We start from the raw sequence: 16,677 nt of genomic DNA on the forward strand, positions 1-16,677 counted from the left end.
AGATTTTAAGACTTAAATAACCATTTCCTAGGCATGAATTATACTTACATATAAATACTGAATTTGGTACAATTTCAATTTTTCAAAGAAAAAAAAATTGAGATTTACATGTTTATCTACTATAATCAGATTGCAATAAAAAAAATAATTACGATTACAGCCTATTTCGAAAAGTAATCAGTTTTATCAAATTACATGTACCAGTAATCATATTTTAGGATAATTAATAACTAGATTTTGTACAATAGTTACATGTACTTGGAAAATTGTAATTGATTACAACTGATTAATATTACCCATCTCTGCATAAAACGTGTATATATATATATATATATATATATATATAATGGCATAAAACATGAACAACAGCATCAAATAGTAAATAATCATTCTAGCACCAACCAGTAACAACAAATGTTTACTGAATTCATAGAAATCTAGAAATGCAGATTGAAACCATGTACCAGAACACACATTTAACTTACAATGCTCTGGGCCATCATGCTGATTTGTCTCAATAAATCCAGCAATCCAATGATTTTTGGCAAACCTTTTACAAAATGGTGTCTCCATATTAATACAGTATTGAGTAAAATTTTTAAATGGCTTGTACAATATGCGAGTACCAGCTTATCTGCTTTACTTTAGTCAATATACTTGAATGAGACATAAGATTATATCACACAAGGTTTTAAGTAAATCCCTAAAACATGTAACAACATTCAATTCCCAACAAATCTGCACAGAACAGGAATTATAAAGTAAAGTATCTGTAATGAGACTTTGCATTATAAGAAGATATCCAAAGTAACTTAAGATGACCATCCATATTTTAGTTTCATCTACGAACTGTGTATTGTCAATAAATGGCAAAACAATAGATTAATCATACCTTCTCGTTTAACTCGTAATGCTATTCGACAAATCTGTTTTATGGGCCAATGCTTGCATATTGTTTTCCCTTATCAAACCATGACATAAGTAATTGGATAAATTAAGGGGGCACTGTTTACAGTAGAAACGTAACTTATTTCAGGGTTTTTCTGCAAGTTTTTACAATACATTTTTAACTACATTACTTCAAAATGACTCACATGATTTTTTTCTTCAAATGTGATTTGGAATGCACGTAATATTATACCATTTTAGATAGATAAATGGCATACCGCTTCTGATTTTGACAGGTTTAGACATAAACAAAGTTTGAACTTGCTGCTTCCGGTGTAAAAAAAAAAAGCGCCGGCGTCACTAGGAATTTTTCGCAGACGCTTTTCCGGTTGTAATAGCAGACAGCTTGCTGACGTTGACGGGCTTTTGAGTGTTTTTTAAGTCTACGTATATACAAAAAGGTTTAGTACATTTGGCTCATTGTTTTACTTTAACTCAAGATTTCATAAAACCATACATATAGATCTGTTACTTTGATATACTGACGCATGAATGGGAAAGTCCGCCAATAGGCAATACATCTGATCTAAGTCATAACCCCAAGCCAAGGAGTTAAATATCGACTACACAGGCGCTTGGGGACAATTTGTAGTTTCTCGGCATTTTTCTTCGAAACCCGCATATTTTATAGTATTCCCTCATATTTGGCCATTATACACGTCTGACCTGTTTTTATAATATTAGTAGGGAGGTCAGTCAAAATATGAAGTATATAGAAAATGTACAAGTTTATATTAGTTTGAAAGAGCCCAAGAAATGTAACTTACTGGTGCAAAAATTTTTAAAATCGGTCAAGGGGTTCAAAAGTTATTACAATTTAAAGTTCAAAATTTTGGTCATTTTTCTTGCGAAGGCAAAAGTGTCACATTTTGGGCACTTCTGTGGCCCACATAAGTCAAACAGGTAAAGAAATTCATACATTGTGTCTTAATCATTTAAATAAAGCCATTTCATACTTTGATTTAAGCCATTCAGGAAACTTGTATCTTAGATACAAAGAAAATTACACTTTTTTAAAATTGGCAAAAAAACACTTTGGACTTAGTTTTTTTTGCTATGTGTCAACAGCATCGTGAATTAAAGTGCCATTTTTGGATATTCATATTTGGAAATTGGAAGGTAGTAGAAATCTGATACTTTGCTGTTCTTTCAAGAGTAATCCATTAAACAGAAATAAATAAACAAATATTATGTCAAAACCTCTGATTTGTTTTTCATTGGAATCAGAAACACTGCAGCAGACGCTCTTTTTTTTAAATGCGTTTTTTCAACAAAAAAATACATTTTTGCTTACTAAGAATTCAAAAAAAATATTTAATTTTTTCCGTCACTTGTTTTGTGTGGCAATAAAGTTGCTTGACTTGAAAAATCATGTTTTTCAGTTCAAAAAAATTTTTTGAGGTCAAAAATTTACATTTTAGGGTAAATTTTAGAGCTATTTTCAGTGGAAAAAATGGCGAAAGGTCAGACAAAAAAAGACATTTTGAATTTAAAAGCAGTTTTTAGCACATGACAGTTATTGTTATTGTGATTAAATATGTAAAAACATATTTTTATCAAGAAATAATTGAATTATATTTAAAAACCAACAAGCAAATGTTGAAAAATGGGTGTAAATCGAACATTTTTGAAAATTTCAGATTTAAAGAAAAAACCGCATATTTATGCTTATATTGATCAAAATATCAACCTACCATATACTTATGTGGTACCATTTTAAAGCTTAGAATCTAAGCTATCACATGAAGATACTTTCATCTTATTTTGCTATAAAATGTTTAATGTGGATAAAAATTTGTTAGGCCTATACCTTAAATGAAGCCAGATGATAATCAAAATAAACATACATTTTTGCCGTAAAAAGTGGCAAAATAATATTATATCAAGGTCTGGTCAATTCTAAGATTCCTAATGTAGTCTTGTAATGTTTTCTTGTTTAAATAGGGTCTTTTAACATAATAATAATCTCATTATTATGTTAAAATTGAATAAAATTTCAAAAACAAATGCTGTTTTCCAAAGAAATTGAGAAAATTTTTATGAATACATTGACTTGAACCAATGCGCATCCTTTCACTATGGAACTTTGAAGCCCTAGCTGTTTCCTCATGTGTACTATTATGTACATTAAATGATAATAAACAAAATATCATCATTTGATTAAGTTTAATGAACTTTTCGAAGTTTCCATTTCAGGCCAGAAGGGTTTCTTCACCAGGATCTACTATGTCTGCCAAATCTACAAAAGAGATTATGTACATAAGGACATTACACCTATTAACATCATTTACCTTATCAATTTACTTACAGTTAGTTTACTTTCTATTAAATCATAATCTGGTTTGCTAACAATCTGAAAAAATGTAAAACTTTATTTGATGTTGGTTGCTCACAAAGCGGTTGACAAAAGATGTGGTGAGGAGTTAAAAACACCAAACTTCCTTTTCCAGAATAATTATCTTCATTTCAAAACAAGAAGATTGTTTTATAAGGTTATATTAATGTTATGTTAAATAACTTAATATGAATAATTTCGCTGCGTGATCCGTCTGGTTCTTCTATCAAGTGTTGAACTCTCTTACCAATCAGGTTATCGGGTTCAGGTGTGTCTGGAACTACCCTACTTACTGTACCCCACATGGTCCTACCTCAGACTCGGCCCATATTCGTCTCATAGCATAGCCCACTATGCTCCTCAGGCCATCTGAAATAAACAAGTAGTGGAATTCAATGAATATGTACTGTGAGGCAGTTTTAAAGCAGAGTCTAAACACAAAACTAATCGACAGTTCTTGTAAGTAATATATGATTCAAATGTAAATGCTTATTTGTTACCATAATTAAAAGACTCAAAAGTTTTATTATTAAAATAAATAAAGCTACCAAACTAAATCAAAGTATAAAAACTAACTTACCATGAATTCGAAACATCTCCAGAACTCAACAAAATGAAACTAAAATGATGAAAAACAAACAGAAAATAAAACTAAATCATAATAAAATTTACATCAGTGTTTACTTTTTATATGACAAAATAAAATAAATATTTAGGCAGCCTGTTTACTAATACTTTCTTCTGAAATAAATCAATAATTAGAAGAAAAAATATAGTACAAGTATGTTTAAATATACATACAACAAAAGATTGGTATTATGAGTCAATCAATGTGATCCTAAAAAGGCCAAAAAAATATTAAACCATAATTAATTAAAATTTAATGATAAATAATGTATATTACTAGGATTTTAAACCTTTTCCAAGCAATTGTACATGTATATAAGTAGAGCATCTACAATCCTCTAAAAAATGAATATGTAAGTTAGCTGTTAAAAATTGTACAATATGAATATATAAAGTAAACTTAAGAAGATGCAGGTCATATGTAAAATATGCAATTGCCACATATATAAATCTCATCAAATAAGTTCTATTTATCAAGTAAAGTACATGCAGGACTACATTATAATTGTTCTAATAAAAGTCATAATTAATATATATTAACTGATAAAATGAAAACCAGAAAAAAAAGTTGTGTATCATTTGAAGAAGCAATTTAAGGTTGATTTTTTTTCTACATATGATAATTTTGAATAAATAAAACAGTTAAAATAAATATAAAGAAAGTTTATGCTTAAACATGTGAGTTTCATATAAATTGGGCACTACATATAAATTAAAATTGAATTATCAAGGAAATTAAATGCAATATGTGCAAATTCTCCCAACCAATAGAAAAAAAGCAATGTAAAATACAGAGACTTCCGATAATATAGGAAAGTCGATAAAGTCCGAAACATTTTGAATGGATTGCAATCAAACGTTGGGAGAATTTACCTCATTACATATTCATCGTTTAATAAAAATGTTATGGAAACATATTCCAACTAATGCTAAATGAGAGTAATCTTTTTTAAATCAGCTCATGCAGAATCAAACGAAAATCAGACCTTCCAAGAAGGTGAATATAGTTTTTAAGCTTGCAGATGATAAAAGGTCATTCTAGAATTTGACCTTACGGAAACAGGGCGATTAGGCTTATATTAGACATAATTTAGGTACTTACCGTAAGTGATTGGCCTCCATGGCCTAGGTCCATCGTTGTCTGCACCACCAGTCAAAAATCCGTCCAGAAAACAGTCGGTAAAAGGCATTTATCCACGAGTGTTCGAAAATCTTAACAGAAGCTATGGCGGATCAGTAACATCCGGTTAGCAAGAACGATAACCGGTCCCGCTTTAATTTTTGTGAAAACCACGCCCTGACCACCCTAATATCCAATCGATTCCGCAAGCTATTATTGTTTTTCTTCTGAAACCAGGGTTACGGATGGACGCAGAAAGGATTAAATTTTCGGAATCCGACTGTCAGTGCATTCCGGGTACGCAAAAACTATTTTTTTTCAACATGTTTTTCCTTAAAATTACGTAAAAAATATGTTTTGTAACCAAAAAATTAGCCTGACAACCGGATTATCAAAATTGAAGATATTTCCAAAAATTTAAGCCATAAATGAAGAAAATCGGTCCAGTAATAGCTTGCGGAATGAATTTTGAAATAGGTATGATCTTTGACACATAGTTTTTCAGGCGGCCATTTTTCTCAAAGTATCGTCACTTCAAACGTTTGTACCAAATGACCATCAACTCCAATAACAATGAAAGTTGTATATTTAGAAAGAGAAATGTCTCATCTTCAATTACATATATTTTTTATTGTCATGCAATGGATTTTTAACCATTTTCTAACGTGTTAAAGTTGACTCAAAATGGAGAATTTTGCTCTCGCAAGAATATCGATAAACGCACTACCGACCTCCCTAATATTAGAGATGGAGCGAAAATGTCAGAGATGGTAAAACAAGCTAAAAACAGGTCAGACATGCGTATAATGGCTAAATATGAGGGAACACTATAAAATATGCTGGTTTTGAAGAAAAATACAGAGAAACCACAAATTGTCCCTGTGATCTACTATAAAGATCCTGGATAACCCCAATCACAAATTTATTCACGACTTGATGAGGCTAGACAAATCTCATTTTATTTTATTTTTTTTTTTTTTGGTGGTAAATTTTTGGGAAATTCACAGTTGGAAGTACACATATTCATTTTTTCCCGATTTTGCATTTGTTTAAAATTGAAAATTCTTGAAAAAATTGTTCAATGCAATATATAGGAAAATTCGCCAATCTCCTTAGTGATGTCATATTCACCAATTCGCATATCATTATTTGTCATATTGGTTGGCAAATAAACAACTCAATGAACAATTGACAATTTCATTATTATTTAGATTCCAAATTTTCAGAACTTTATAACTTCGTTATTTTTATATCCGAATTTGGTTCGGTAAGATGTTTCATTTAGATAAAATAATTCATATTTTGTATGGGAATTTATAACTTTTTTCCTTGAAAAAAAATTTTGAAATGATATTTATATGTAAATCTCTATTTTCATATAAAATTTCTTTTAAATTTTTATGCTTATATAACTGAATATTTATTTAAAAATTCCATGGACAAAAAAGAGTTTTATTGGCAGTGTAGGGAACCAAAAGAATTTTTCAATTATCTTAAAAAACAAAAAAGTTATGATTTAAAGTTGTTGCCCTATGCCACTCAATAGATTTTTTGCTAACTAAAACCATATTACAGGTAAGTGACATCACAAAGAACACTCCTATAGGGGGGTATGAATTTCCCAAGTGCAAGTCGTTTCCCGCCACACTACCACCTTGGCCATAGTTATCTTGGCCACAGTATATTTTTGTCCATACTTTTTTCAGTATTGTATACGGTTTATATGGAGCAGACATTGCCTACATTGTATATCAACGAGCACCATAAGCTTTACCATACATGTATGTGTTGGACAATACTATCCGGATGAAATCTTATCCTGTGGAAATTATTTCACATTAATTTTTTTCTGGAGGATATTGTTTCACTATGAAAAATTTTCCACACCTTTTAAATTGTTTCCACTACTTGAACCAAGATACATGTATTTACTATAATTTATTATGAAAAACTAGAGGTATTTGTATTCAGGATATTATTTCATACTGCAGTATTAAATAATATCCTGAAAATAGTTCACATAGAGTGAACAGAATTCATAATTTTTACACAAGATATTGTTTCATACTCTTAAATAATACCCTGAATATAATTCACATATGAAGAATGAACAGAATTCATACTCTTTATAAAATGGATCATATTTTTCAATTAAATAAAACTTAGAACTGTAAAACATCCCATGAAATTTCATCTAGGGTACCTAATAATATCTGAAAACATCCTGGATGAAAATTAATATCTAAAAGCATCCTGGATAACATGTCATATCAAAAACTATCCAAATTGTTAACACCTATAACACTATGAAGTCTATTTAAACCACAAAAAAAAACAAGCCCCACTTTTTTATAGTACTCCTAAAGCAGTGATTTAGCTAGCACTCGTCTTTTCACCATTTACGAAAGGATTTCATAAATGACGAAAAAATTTTTAGATCGTTTTTGTCACTCAAAATTTGAAAAGTGTATAAAAAAAATTCCATTCAAAAAGTATTTCAGATAAATTTTCGTCACCTTAAATAAAAATGTTAAAAACTGTCAATCAAAAGTTACATAATTTCACCTGGCCTTACTCTCAGACAAGTTTATGACCCCAAGCTTGGTAATTACCTGGTCAACCATTAGGACCACAAAAGATAATCCCAGGATTCTCACTCAACTTCAGCCGGTCATTTTTGACTGCTGAAAAAAACCTCGAGTTGACTCGAGACATTTCTGCTTTTAAGTGCATTTAAAATGTAACTTATATATATCCTTATTTAAGGATTAGACATGTTAAACGATTTTGATCTTTAATGGATACTGACCGATTTTACTCCCATATAAAAAGAAACCCTTCACGAACCTCGCAACATATATAGCTATCTATTTTTAGAAATTTAAATGCACACAAAAACAATGTCTCCGATGTGTGACTGGTCTTCTCATGGATTTCAATTAATTTGAATGCAATAGCGAATAGTTAGGAAGTATTAATCAACGATAAATATTTATTTTATGATTCTCTTTTCTTCTTGAAACGAAATCACAATGATTACGAACGTCTTCAATTCTACTCATGATCTGGGGTCAAAGGTCACTAAAAAATTACCACCCAGCAGTAAGATTTCACGCAGCAACCACTTCCAGAGTGCAACATTCTACAGTTGACTACACAGGCAAATGTGCCACACATGAGAATCATATGGTTTGCATCATATGATTATATAAATCAAGCACCATATGATAAATATATGTTTCAGTATACATATGATTATCACATGATTATCATATGATAATCATATGTTTTTCACAAACATATGATTGTCATATGATTACCATATGATTATCATATGAATAGAGCACCATATGATTATCATATGTAGCACATTTGGCTGTGTATATGCCAATGTAGCCAACCTCCTTTCTATCTGTCTAGTTTCTGTGTCAGCTTCTGGTGACTGAGAGGGGGTTTAGTAGGTACTATCTGATCAAGACCTATCTTAGGAACAGGCTCAAGGTTTCATCAATCACTTCTCTTCTAAAGATCTGTCTCCATCCTTCTGATTTGAGGAGTTTTAGGTTGAAGAGGGCTTTTGAGGTGTGGTGTTTGGGAAAGGACAGGACGATTTTCTCTTACTAGTTGAGTGTCAGGTCATACCATAATTGTAGCTTATGTCAAATCGTAGCTATTTTTAGACTGAATGCATCAAAGCTTTGTCATGATGTAAAAAAAAAATTTCTATTTTACTATTTTTCTAATAGTAACTGTTTTATTTTATTAAGTAGCACACATTTTCTTATAGAAAATAACAGTTATTTTGTTGTAACATTTATTGTATTTATTGTTATGCTTGCATCAGTAAACTTAAAATGAATATATTAGGAGTGTTTATGTCTTTAGTTTATGATACTATTGACTACTTACAAAATTCAGCTGTCCATAATATGTCGTTCGTGCTCTACGCAAAAATGATTAAAGCCCTTAAAATCCTAGCTAAAACCCTGCCTAAAGAAAAACCTTTCAGACACTTGTTAGTTTAATCGTCATATGTTTGAGTATGGAAACAACTATTATGAAACATCCCCGGATTAAATTTGATATTTATTTATTTTATTTTTTTTAGTGGAAAGTATTTCACACAGGATACTATTACTTACTTACTTAGTGTTACTGCCTGTTATGCCAGCTGGCATGTAGGGCAGCAACAGTGGATCTCCATTGGTGATGGTTTTTGGCCATTCTTTCAACAGTTCCCCAGGGTTGGTCTCCATCCTTCATCTCAGCTTCTATGGTTCTCCGCCATGTTGTTTTGGTCTCCATCTCTTTCTTTTGCCGTCTGGTGTCCAGTGTAAGGCTACTTTGGTGAGAGAAGTATTGTCTTTTCTGACAACATGGCCTATCCACTTCCATCTTCTTCTCAGCACTATTGTTGCCATGTCAAGTTGGTTGCATTTTCTCAATAGTTCTTCATTATTGCTGACAATTTTGTTTGGTCTTGTTCTGTCATTTTCCAGCACTAAGAGCCGTACAAGTGTTGAAAGTATTCAATTCTGGTATAGTTAAGTTTTGTTGTTTTGCTATACTGGCTAGACTTCCATACATTATTGAGTGAGATAAAGATGTTCCAAGCCTTTCCAATTCTATTTCTGATGTCTTCGCTAACGCCTCCTTCATTTCGCACTGTGCTACCAAGATAGGTGAAGGTGTTTGTTTCAGAAGATTTTTGCCATTAATTTCAGTAAGTGTAGTGTTTGATGTGTTTATGGTCATTTTTACTGATGTTGAGACTTATATGTTAAGCGAATTTTGAAAGGAGATTGATCTTATCCTGTAAGTGTTGGTGTGTATGTAATAACAAAGCTATGTCGTCAGCAAAGTCAAGATCTTCTAAAACAGTGTTTATTTTCCATTTAATTCCTCTCCTTGCATCATAAGTAGTTTTCCTCATCACCCAGTCGATTGCTAAGTTAAAGAGGATGGAAGACATAACAAATCCTTGTCTTACTCCTGTCTTAACTTGGAATATGATGTTGCTGATCTGTACAATGCATTTGAAGTTGTGGTAAAAGCTCTTGATTTATATATTTGTTATTTTGCTTGGAATACCATAAGATCTTAATATATTCCATAGACTCTCTCTGTGTATGCTGTCAAAAGCTTTCTGAAAGTCAACGAAATTGATTTATATTTCTCGTTGCCATTCAGTGAATTACTGGATGATATTACATATAACAAATATCTGATCAATGCAGCCTCTACCTTTTTTGGATCCTGCTTGCTCTTCTTTCAGGCATTTATGTATAGCTGTTGAAATTCTGTTTATTATAATCTTTGCTAAGGTCTTACTGGGTATAGAATGAAGTGTGATACCCCGCCAGTTATTACAGTTGTTGAGTGCCCTTTTCTTTGGTATCTTGATAGTGCTACCTTTAGACCAGTCATTGGGTACTTTGTTGTTGTTCCAAACATGTTTGAATGAAGGTAGAAGTATACAATTGGATGTTACATATGTGTACCTTCTGTGCTAGACTCGTAAAAATAGTAAAGGACATTAAAAACCTTTTTTGGCACAAAGGAGTATGAGTCGGATGAGAATTTTTGTTTCACAAGTGCAATATTTTTTTTTTTATTTCAGAAGCAGGCAAAATCAATATTCTTATTTGAAAATAATGGGGGATCCCCTTTTCCCCTCGCTTTCAAAATGGTTGATAACTTTATAGCACTTCACCGTAGTTTACAATTTTTAGCCCTTAATAGCATCTCTAGCAACATCCTTTTCAGTTTTAGCTGGTCAGATTAAATTTTTACAGAGATACCCGAAATATTACAGTTCTTCACTGATGGTGGGAATATTTTACGCATATTATGTAGCGTAAACAAAATTCAGACGCAACTGACATATGCAGAATGTAAATTCTAAAAGAGAAAATGATTGCCTTTCCTAACTTAGAAAAACTGTGCTTCAATTTGGATAATACAGTCACATTTAATTTTTTTCCCGAGGCAGGTTAGGTTCTTGACAACAGCAACATTGGAACAGTGGAGATGCATGTATGTACATCCATGGTTTTCCCAAACTTTTTAAAAACACATCATATTCACTTCTTTTGATAAGGAAAAAAAATTAGGAAAGACTCAAGAACTATCAGAAAAGATGATTATTTTTACTGGAATGTAATCTTAGCCTATATATTTTTATTTGTTTGAGTTAAGAAAATGGTGAATTTTCTTTGTAAGGACAGTCACCTTTTGTTACTTCCGGGACATGAGTGTTTTCATTAGTATATCAGGGAAATTTAGATACTGATAGTACATGTAATAACCGTAGAGCTCCTGTCTTCAATGAACATAAATAATTTTTTATCGTTAAAAACTACTGAAGGAGAACATACCAGTTTACATTTAAGATACAACGAAGATAATTTATGATTACCCAAGCCATATACTCAAGCTGAAAGGTGGCAAGATCAGAAAATTGTTACTACTTTATTAGGACTCATAATACTTTATAACTATTTCGACATGCATTTTTGTTCTCTGTACAGGTAGTTGTTATTCCTCACTGTATGATTGATTACTGTGAAAGTATTTTAATTTGTGGATACCAATTTTCGTGGATTAGGGAAGAAACACATGTTTATGGATTCTTGAGTTCGTGGTTTTGAGGTGTTTAGTACACATCAATGGAAATCTCCTTTTCGTTGGGAACAAAATTTTGTGGTTTGGCCTACCCACGAAAACCACAAAAGTTGATACCCCACAAACAATATTACTTTCACACTATGTATAACATTTCTTAAATGCATGTCTTTTCTTTTTTATATTACATGTATGTCATGTTACTTACAGTTTTGTAAATGCTACAGTTGTTTATATTGATGCAATAAAGTTTCTTCTTCTTTATAAGCTGCCTTAGAAATAATTTTTTAAAGTTTCTTTCAAGTAACTTAAAAAGGATCCGAAAATGCTAATCCATTTTTAATCATGTTGTTTGGTTGTATTAAATGTAAATGGCATGTCAAAACATTGGGAACATGCGCTAGTAGTCCGGGATGGGCACAATTACTTTCAACAGTAATCAATTATTAATCAGTTACATGGGTTGTTTTCATGTAATCAATTAACTATCGATTAGACTAGTTTATCATGTACAATTGTATTACTTTTGAAGATGTAATCGATGATTACTTTTGATTACTTCTGATTATATTTCTCAGAAGACAAAAAATTTATTGAATGCTCAACATTTTTATAGAGAAATTCAAATGCCAGATCAAAGTGTAGTTCATATATTGGCAAAACTCAAAGATCAGAGTTGCACTTTATTTTTTTGTGAGAAGTGTCATCACAAAGTCGGGTGTCAGACTTACAAATTCTACAGATCTCAACTTGAGATTCTCAAGGTACGATCTTTCAATTTCAACTCAACTTCTTCATATATTCTATTCAAGTGTTATAGTAAGTTGAGATTTGTTATAATCAGTCCTTTCCTTCAAAATTCTCAATGACTAGCCTGAATAATAGAGGACTGCATAGGATTCAACTAGCCCGAAACAAGAAATGTACACATCATTTCACTAGAACCAATCTTCACTAGCCTGGGCTTCGGGCTAGTGGCTAAAGGCAAACACTCTGGTAAGTAAAGCAGAGATATGACTGGTGTGAAGTAATGCCAGTGATATTGCAGAGATTTTATGGTTTGAAACTTAAATTCCTGAAATGGCTTAATTAAAATAGACTGTCTACATGCACATGTACACTCAGGACCAATTTGTTGTAAATTGAGAGATATTTCAGTATATAAATTGGAAAAAAAAAAACATTTGTTTTGCAACTGTCCTGATTAGCTTTATAGTATTTAATATCAACACACAATTCTTGGTATATTAAGTTTAAAATTTATTATTAAACTGTTAACACATTTAGTGAAACATGATAATTTAAGAATTGTCTTTAAAGCTGCATAAGCTGTCTTTTTCGGAAATTTTTGTTTCTTATGAAATTTGAATTGTTTCTACTAAATTGTACTTTTCTTGTACAATTTCATTTGGTATCCACAAATAAAATGCATTACATACCTGAAATAGGTGTCTATATATTTATTGTCTTACACAAAAAATCGACCTAGATAAGTTCGTATGCATGTGACTTCTGGTGACCTTAATGCATGCATGTGCTGTAAAGTTCACTTCTTTAATAACAAATCTGATTGCAAAGCGAAAATGGTTATTCAACAGCAAGGAAGACCGACGCACTCAAGCCGTTAAAGAAAAAGTTCAAATACAACGCAAGCATCATTTTGGAACTAACATATTGTGATGTAATGCAACTCAAATATGGTCATTATTTATTTGAAATCTAATCAAGAAATAGATGAAATGAAATGAAAATAAAACACGTGCTTACCTGTGTATCCGTTATTGTTATTTTTTTACCAAGGTTAAAGTATTTTTAACCCAGGTGAATGTCCTTTCGGCAATTTTCAGAAGTAATGGCGAACAGTAATTAGATCAGACCTGTCGATCTTCTTTAATTAAAAAAATGTTGTTTTCACAATATTCTCTGTGTGTTGTCAACAGTTACTGCTTCAATTGCATTACTAGAAACTTATTTCATTGATTCAGCCAAATTCAGTAGAATCAAGAACTAACAAATTTGGCAGCTAATGCAGCTTTAATGATAATGGACAAAATTAAAACACTTTAATCGAATGTAATTGAAAAGAAATCGATAATAGCAAAGCTTTGAGAAGCTGTTATCAATTAAATTATGATTACAAGTAATTGAAATCAATGTCGATTACAGATTACTTTCGATTGCTCACTATGTTGTAATGGATTACAATTGATTATGATTACTGTTTATGATTATCAACCCTCCTAACAGTGACCCTGAAAAATGGTAGCATCGTAAAATTCCAAATGAACCAATTATACTACTTTCAACAAATAACTCTCTAGATGCACATGATTATAACAGTGAGCGTTGCCCTTGATGTAACGGTGGAGATGTGGAAGACTGGGCATTTCCTTTTTATCTGTGCATCCCTCAAACAAATAAAAGCATTAATTTTGAGATCTTTTGAAGGGGTTGTAAGCCATAGTTTAAACTTAAATGGAGCTGTTGCACGGTGCAAAAATTGTCTTTTTAGTTCGTGACATTGCTCATGTTGAAATTAGGTCTTTTTTTTTATCAAATTTAAGGGAGGTAATGATGTATTAATATATCAATTAATTCTTATTTGATATACCATTCAAATATTTAGCAAAAATCTTTGACAGAAGAACCAAGTGTTATTCATTTCAGCATTATATCTATCCATTGCTTAATTTTTCTATCAGTATTATTTTGATGCAAATCATTCTTAGGCAAAGATTGTATATCATCGGTCCTATAAAATTATGTTATTCGTGTATTTTCCTTTGCTTCAAACAGCTATATTTTATGAAAAACAACCCTTTTTTACTGCAATAAAGCTATTTAACCATAAATATGATTACTATTTTAAATGATGAATTAAAGGGAACTTTGTTTTACAAATTAAATGACTTAATTGATGGCATATTGAAAGCCATGGCCAAAACGACTATGGCTAAGAAGTACTGTGACTGTAATGTTCTACGGCCGAGATGACTAGAAAGCAATTTCCCTCTGCCTCTTTCAAAACTCATAAAAAATGAACATAAAGTTACCAAATCCAAATTAAACCTTTTTTACACTTCAAGTGCCCCTTTTGAATGTTTTCGAAGGATAGGATTATTTTAGTAGACTAATATAATCTTTGAGAACATTCAGTTGTTTAAAGAAATAATCCCTATACTTTTTAATAAGATAGTAATCAAGCATAAGCAGTACAATTATTAGCAACTAAAATAAATGCAAGCAAAAATAAAAAAAAACAAAAACAAAAACAGAAATAAAAATATGACCACTTCCTGCACTACTGCTTACATCTACACTCAGAGCCATTGCAGGACTGAAGCAGACTTGTGAGAAGCTACTTTCAGTCTTGAAATGTTAGGCAAGCTGTTCCATAATACAGGAAAAATTAATATTTGCGAAAAGAAGAAGTTATTGCGTGATATCCAAAATATTGCTGTAATTGAAAGAATAATTTGATTGCTTTTTTACTGACCAGGTTACTGAGACAATTTGGAAATAAGTTATTTAAGATTTTGAATGTTTACAGTGCCATGGTTCTGATGTGACAGATCTGTAGAGTAGGCAGCTGAGCTCTCTGTAATAAATCCAAATATGACGAGATGAAATCGTCATAGATGAAGCAAAGTGCTTGTTACTTCACTTACTCTGATTTTTCATATGTTAGTTTCTAAGCAGAAATGCCAAGGCAAAGGGCAAAAATTTAAATGGCTAAGAATGAATGTATGACAAATTACAATTTTATTACTGGTAAGCAAAGGAAGGAAATGAGCTTCCATTCTTCGGTTAATGTGTAAAGTTTTTTTTTTCCAAATCATTGTTCATGAATATACAAAATAAATCTTGGGTTAGAAGTATCTTAAAATTTTTATCTTCCAGTATTTCATAGATGAATCCACTCCTACTTTACCAAATATCTTAAATCTTTTTCATTTTTCTGATGATTACAACCATTGATGCCCATCAATTTCTTATTTTTCAGGCAAGCATGAGACAGTTGAAAGGAAAAGTTAAAGAATCACGAAAAGAAAAGAGAGAAAGAAAGCTTGACAATTTGAAAAACAAAGAAAAATTATGGACTGTTGTCATTCCAGTGCTCCTGACAATTTCAGTCATTATTGTTGCTTATGTTTTGCTCAGTACAAAATCAAAATAGGCAACTAAAGGGAGATAACTCTATTTTATTTACTTAATCGAGAGGTATATTCTGGTATTTGGGATACGGTTCTTTTTCCAAAGGAGATCTGAATAGTGCATAATTTGTTTTACTTATATATTTTATTATATTGATACTGTACAAACTTCTACCAGAGGTAATTGTCATAATGTTTGTTTGTAGAAACATTTTAGTTGAGGCTTTCATGCCGAACAGGTTATTGTTTTTTTTCTTTTTGTGCATGGTACATTTGAAAAATGACATTGTAGATACACCATTAAATGTATTCATAAACATTAATAAGACTTAAATTCTTATTGTTTAGCTCACCTGGCAGAAAGGCCATATGATGAACTATTGCCATCTATATGTATGTCCGTTGTTGTCATCTGTAAACTTTTTCAAACATTTCCTCTGAAACTTCTCAGTAGATTTTAACCAAAGTCTGCATGAATGTTCCTTGGGGTATTTTTAATCTTTGTTTGGGGATATTAGATCTGGCAAAAAACATGGCCGTTGTTACTAAAAGTAGACCATAGGGGTCAAATTGTAGAATTATGCAAATAACTCAAAAACAGTTTGGTTTAGCTATAATTTGATAGGGGTAAAATTGTTCAGCATGATTGGATGAATCTATGCTGAAGTTTTCAGAAAGATTGGTTGATGAATAAATGAGTTATGGGTCCTGAAATGGATTTTTTTCCCGAATTTTACATTTCCAACTTTGAAAATCTCCTCTATAACGACTGGATGGATTGAAACAAAACTTTGGCCAGCACTCCACAGTTTAGTTTTGCACTTTTGGCTAGGGATGAACAATGACATAAATGGAAACCAGTGGTTGCT

General features: G+C 31.4%; 1 protein-coding gene and 2 long non-coding RNA genes across 11 annotated transcripts in view; 1 reads left to right on the plus strand and 2 right to left on the minus strand.

Annotated features, from left to right (window-relative positions):
• LOC148624118 (uncharacterized) overlaps positions 1-1,229 on the minus strand; it is a 41,855-nt gene extending 40,626 nt beyond the window's left edge. For 4 of the 8 annotated variants that reach the window (XM_088566633.1, XM_088566637.1, XM_088566631.1 and 1 more), the window contains exon 1: positions 486-861. In XM_088566633.1, the coding sequence (XP_088422759.1) occupies positions 486-573 (88 nt within the window). In that variant the 5' untranslated portion in view covers positions 574-861. Of the gene's footprint in view, positions 1-485; positions 862-892; positions 983-1,094 lie in introns of those variants that run through there. The other 4 variants (XM_088566635.1, XM_088566636.1, XM_088566638.1 and 1 more) reach the window with 3 other exon arrangements.
• Positions 1,175-16,134, plus strand: LOC148624119 (uncharacterized). The gene is made up of 2 exons (XR_015919609.1): positions 1,175-1,349; positions 15,658-16,134. It is a non-coding gene; the product is annotated as an uncharacterized LOC148624119 (long non-coding RNA).
• On the minus strand, positions 3,100-5,762 carry LOC148624120 (uncharacterized). 2 transcript variants are annotated; one of them, XR_015919608.1, is made up of 3 exons: positions 5,013-5,762; positions 3,864-3,902; positions 3,100-3,652 (listed from the first exon to the last, which is right to left on the minus strand). It is a non-coding gene; the product is annotated as an uncharacterized LOC148624120 (long non-coding RNA). The 2 variants fall into 2 exon arrangements; XR_015919607.1 differs by lacking the exon at positions 3,864-3,902.
• Positions 16,135-16,677: the final 543 nt, after the last annotated feature.

This window comes from Perna viridis, chromosome 2 (genome assembly GCF_037379345.1).
Source record: "Perna viridis isolate PV_CMFRI_1.1 ecotype Kerala chromosome 2, ASM3737934v1, whole genome shotgun sequence".
Classification (NCBI taxonomy): Eukaryota; Metazoa; Mollusca; class Bivalvia; order Mytilida; family Mytilidae; genus Perna; species Perna viridis.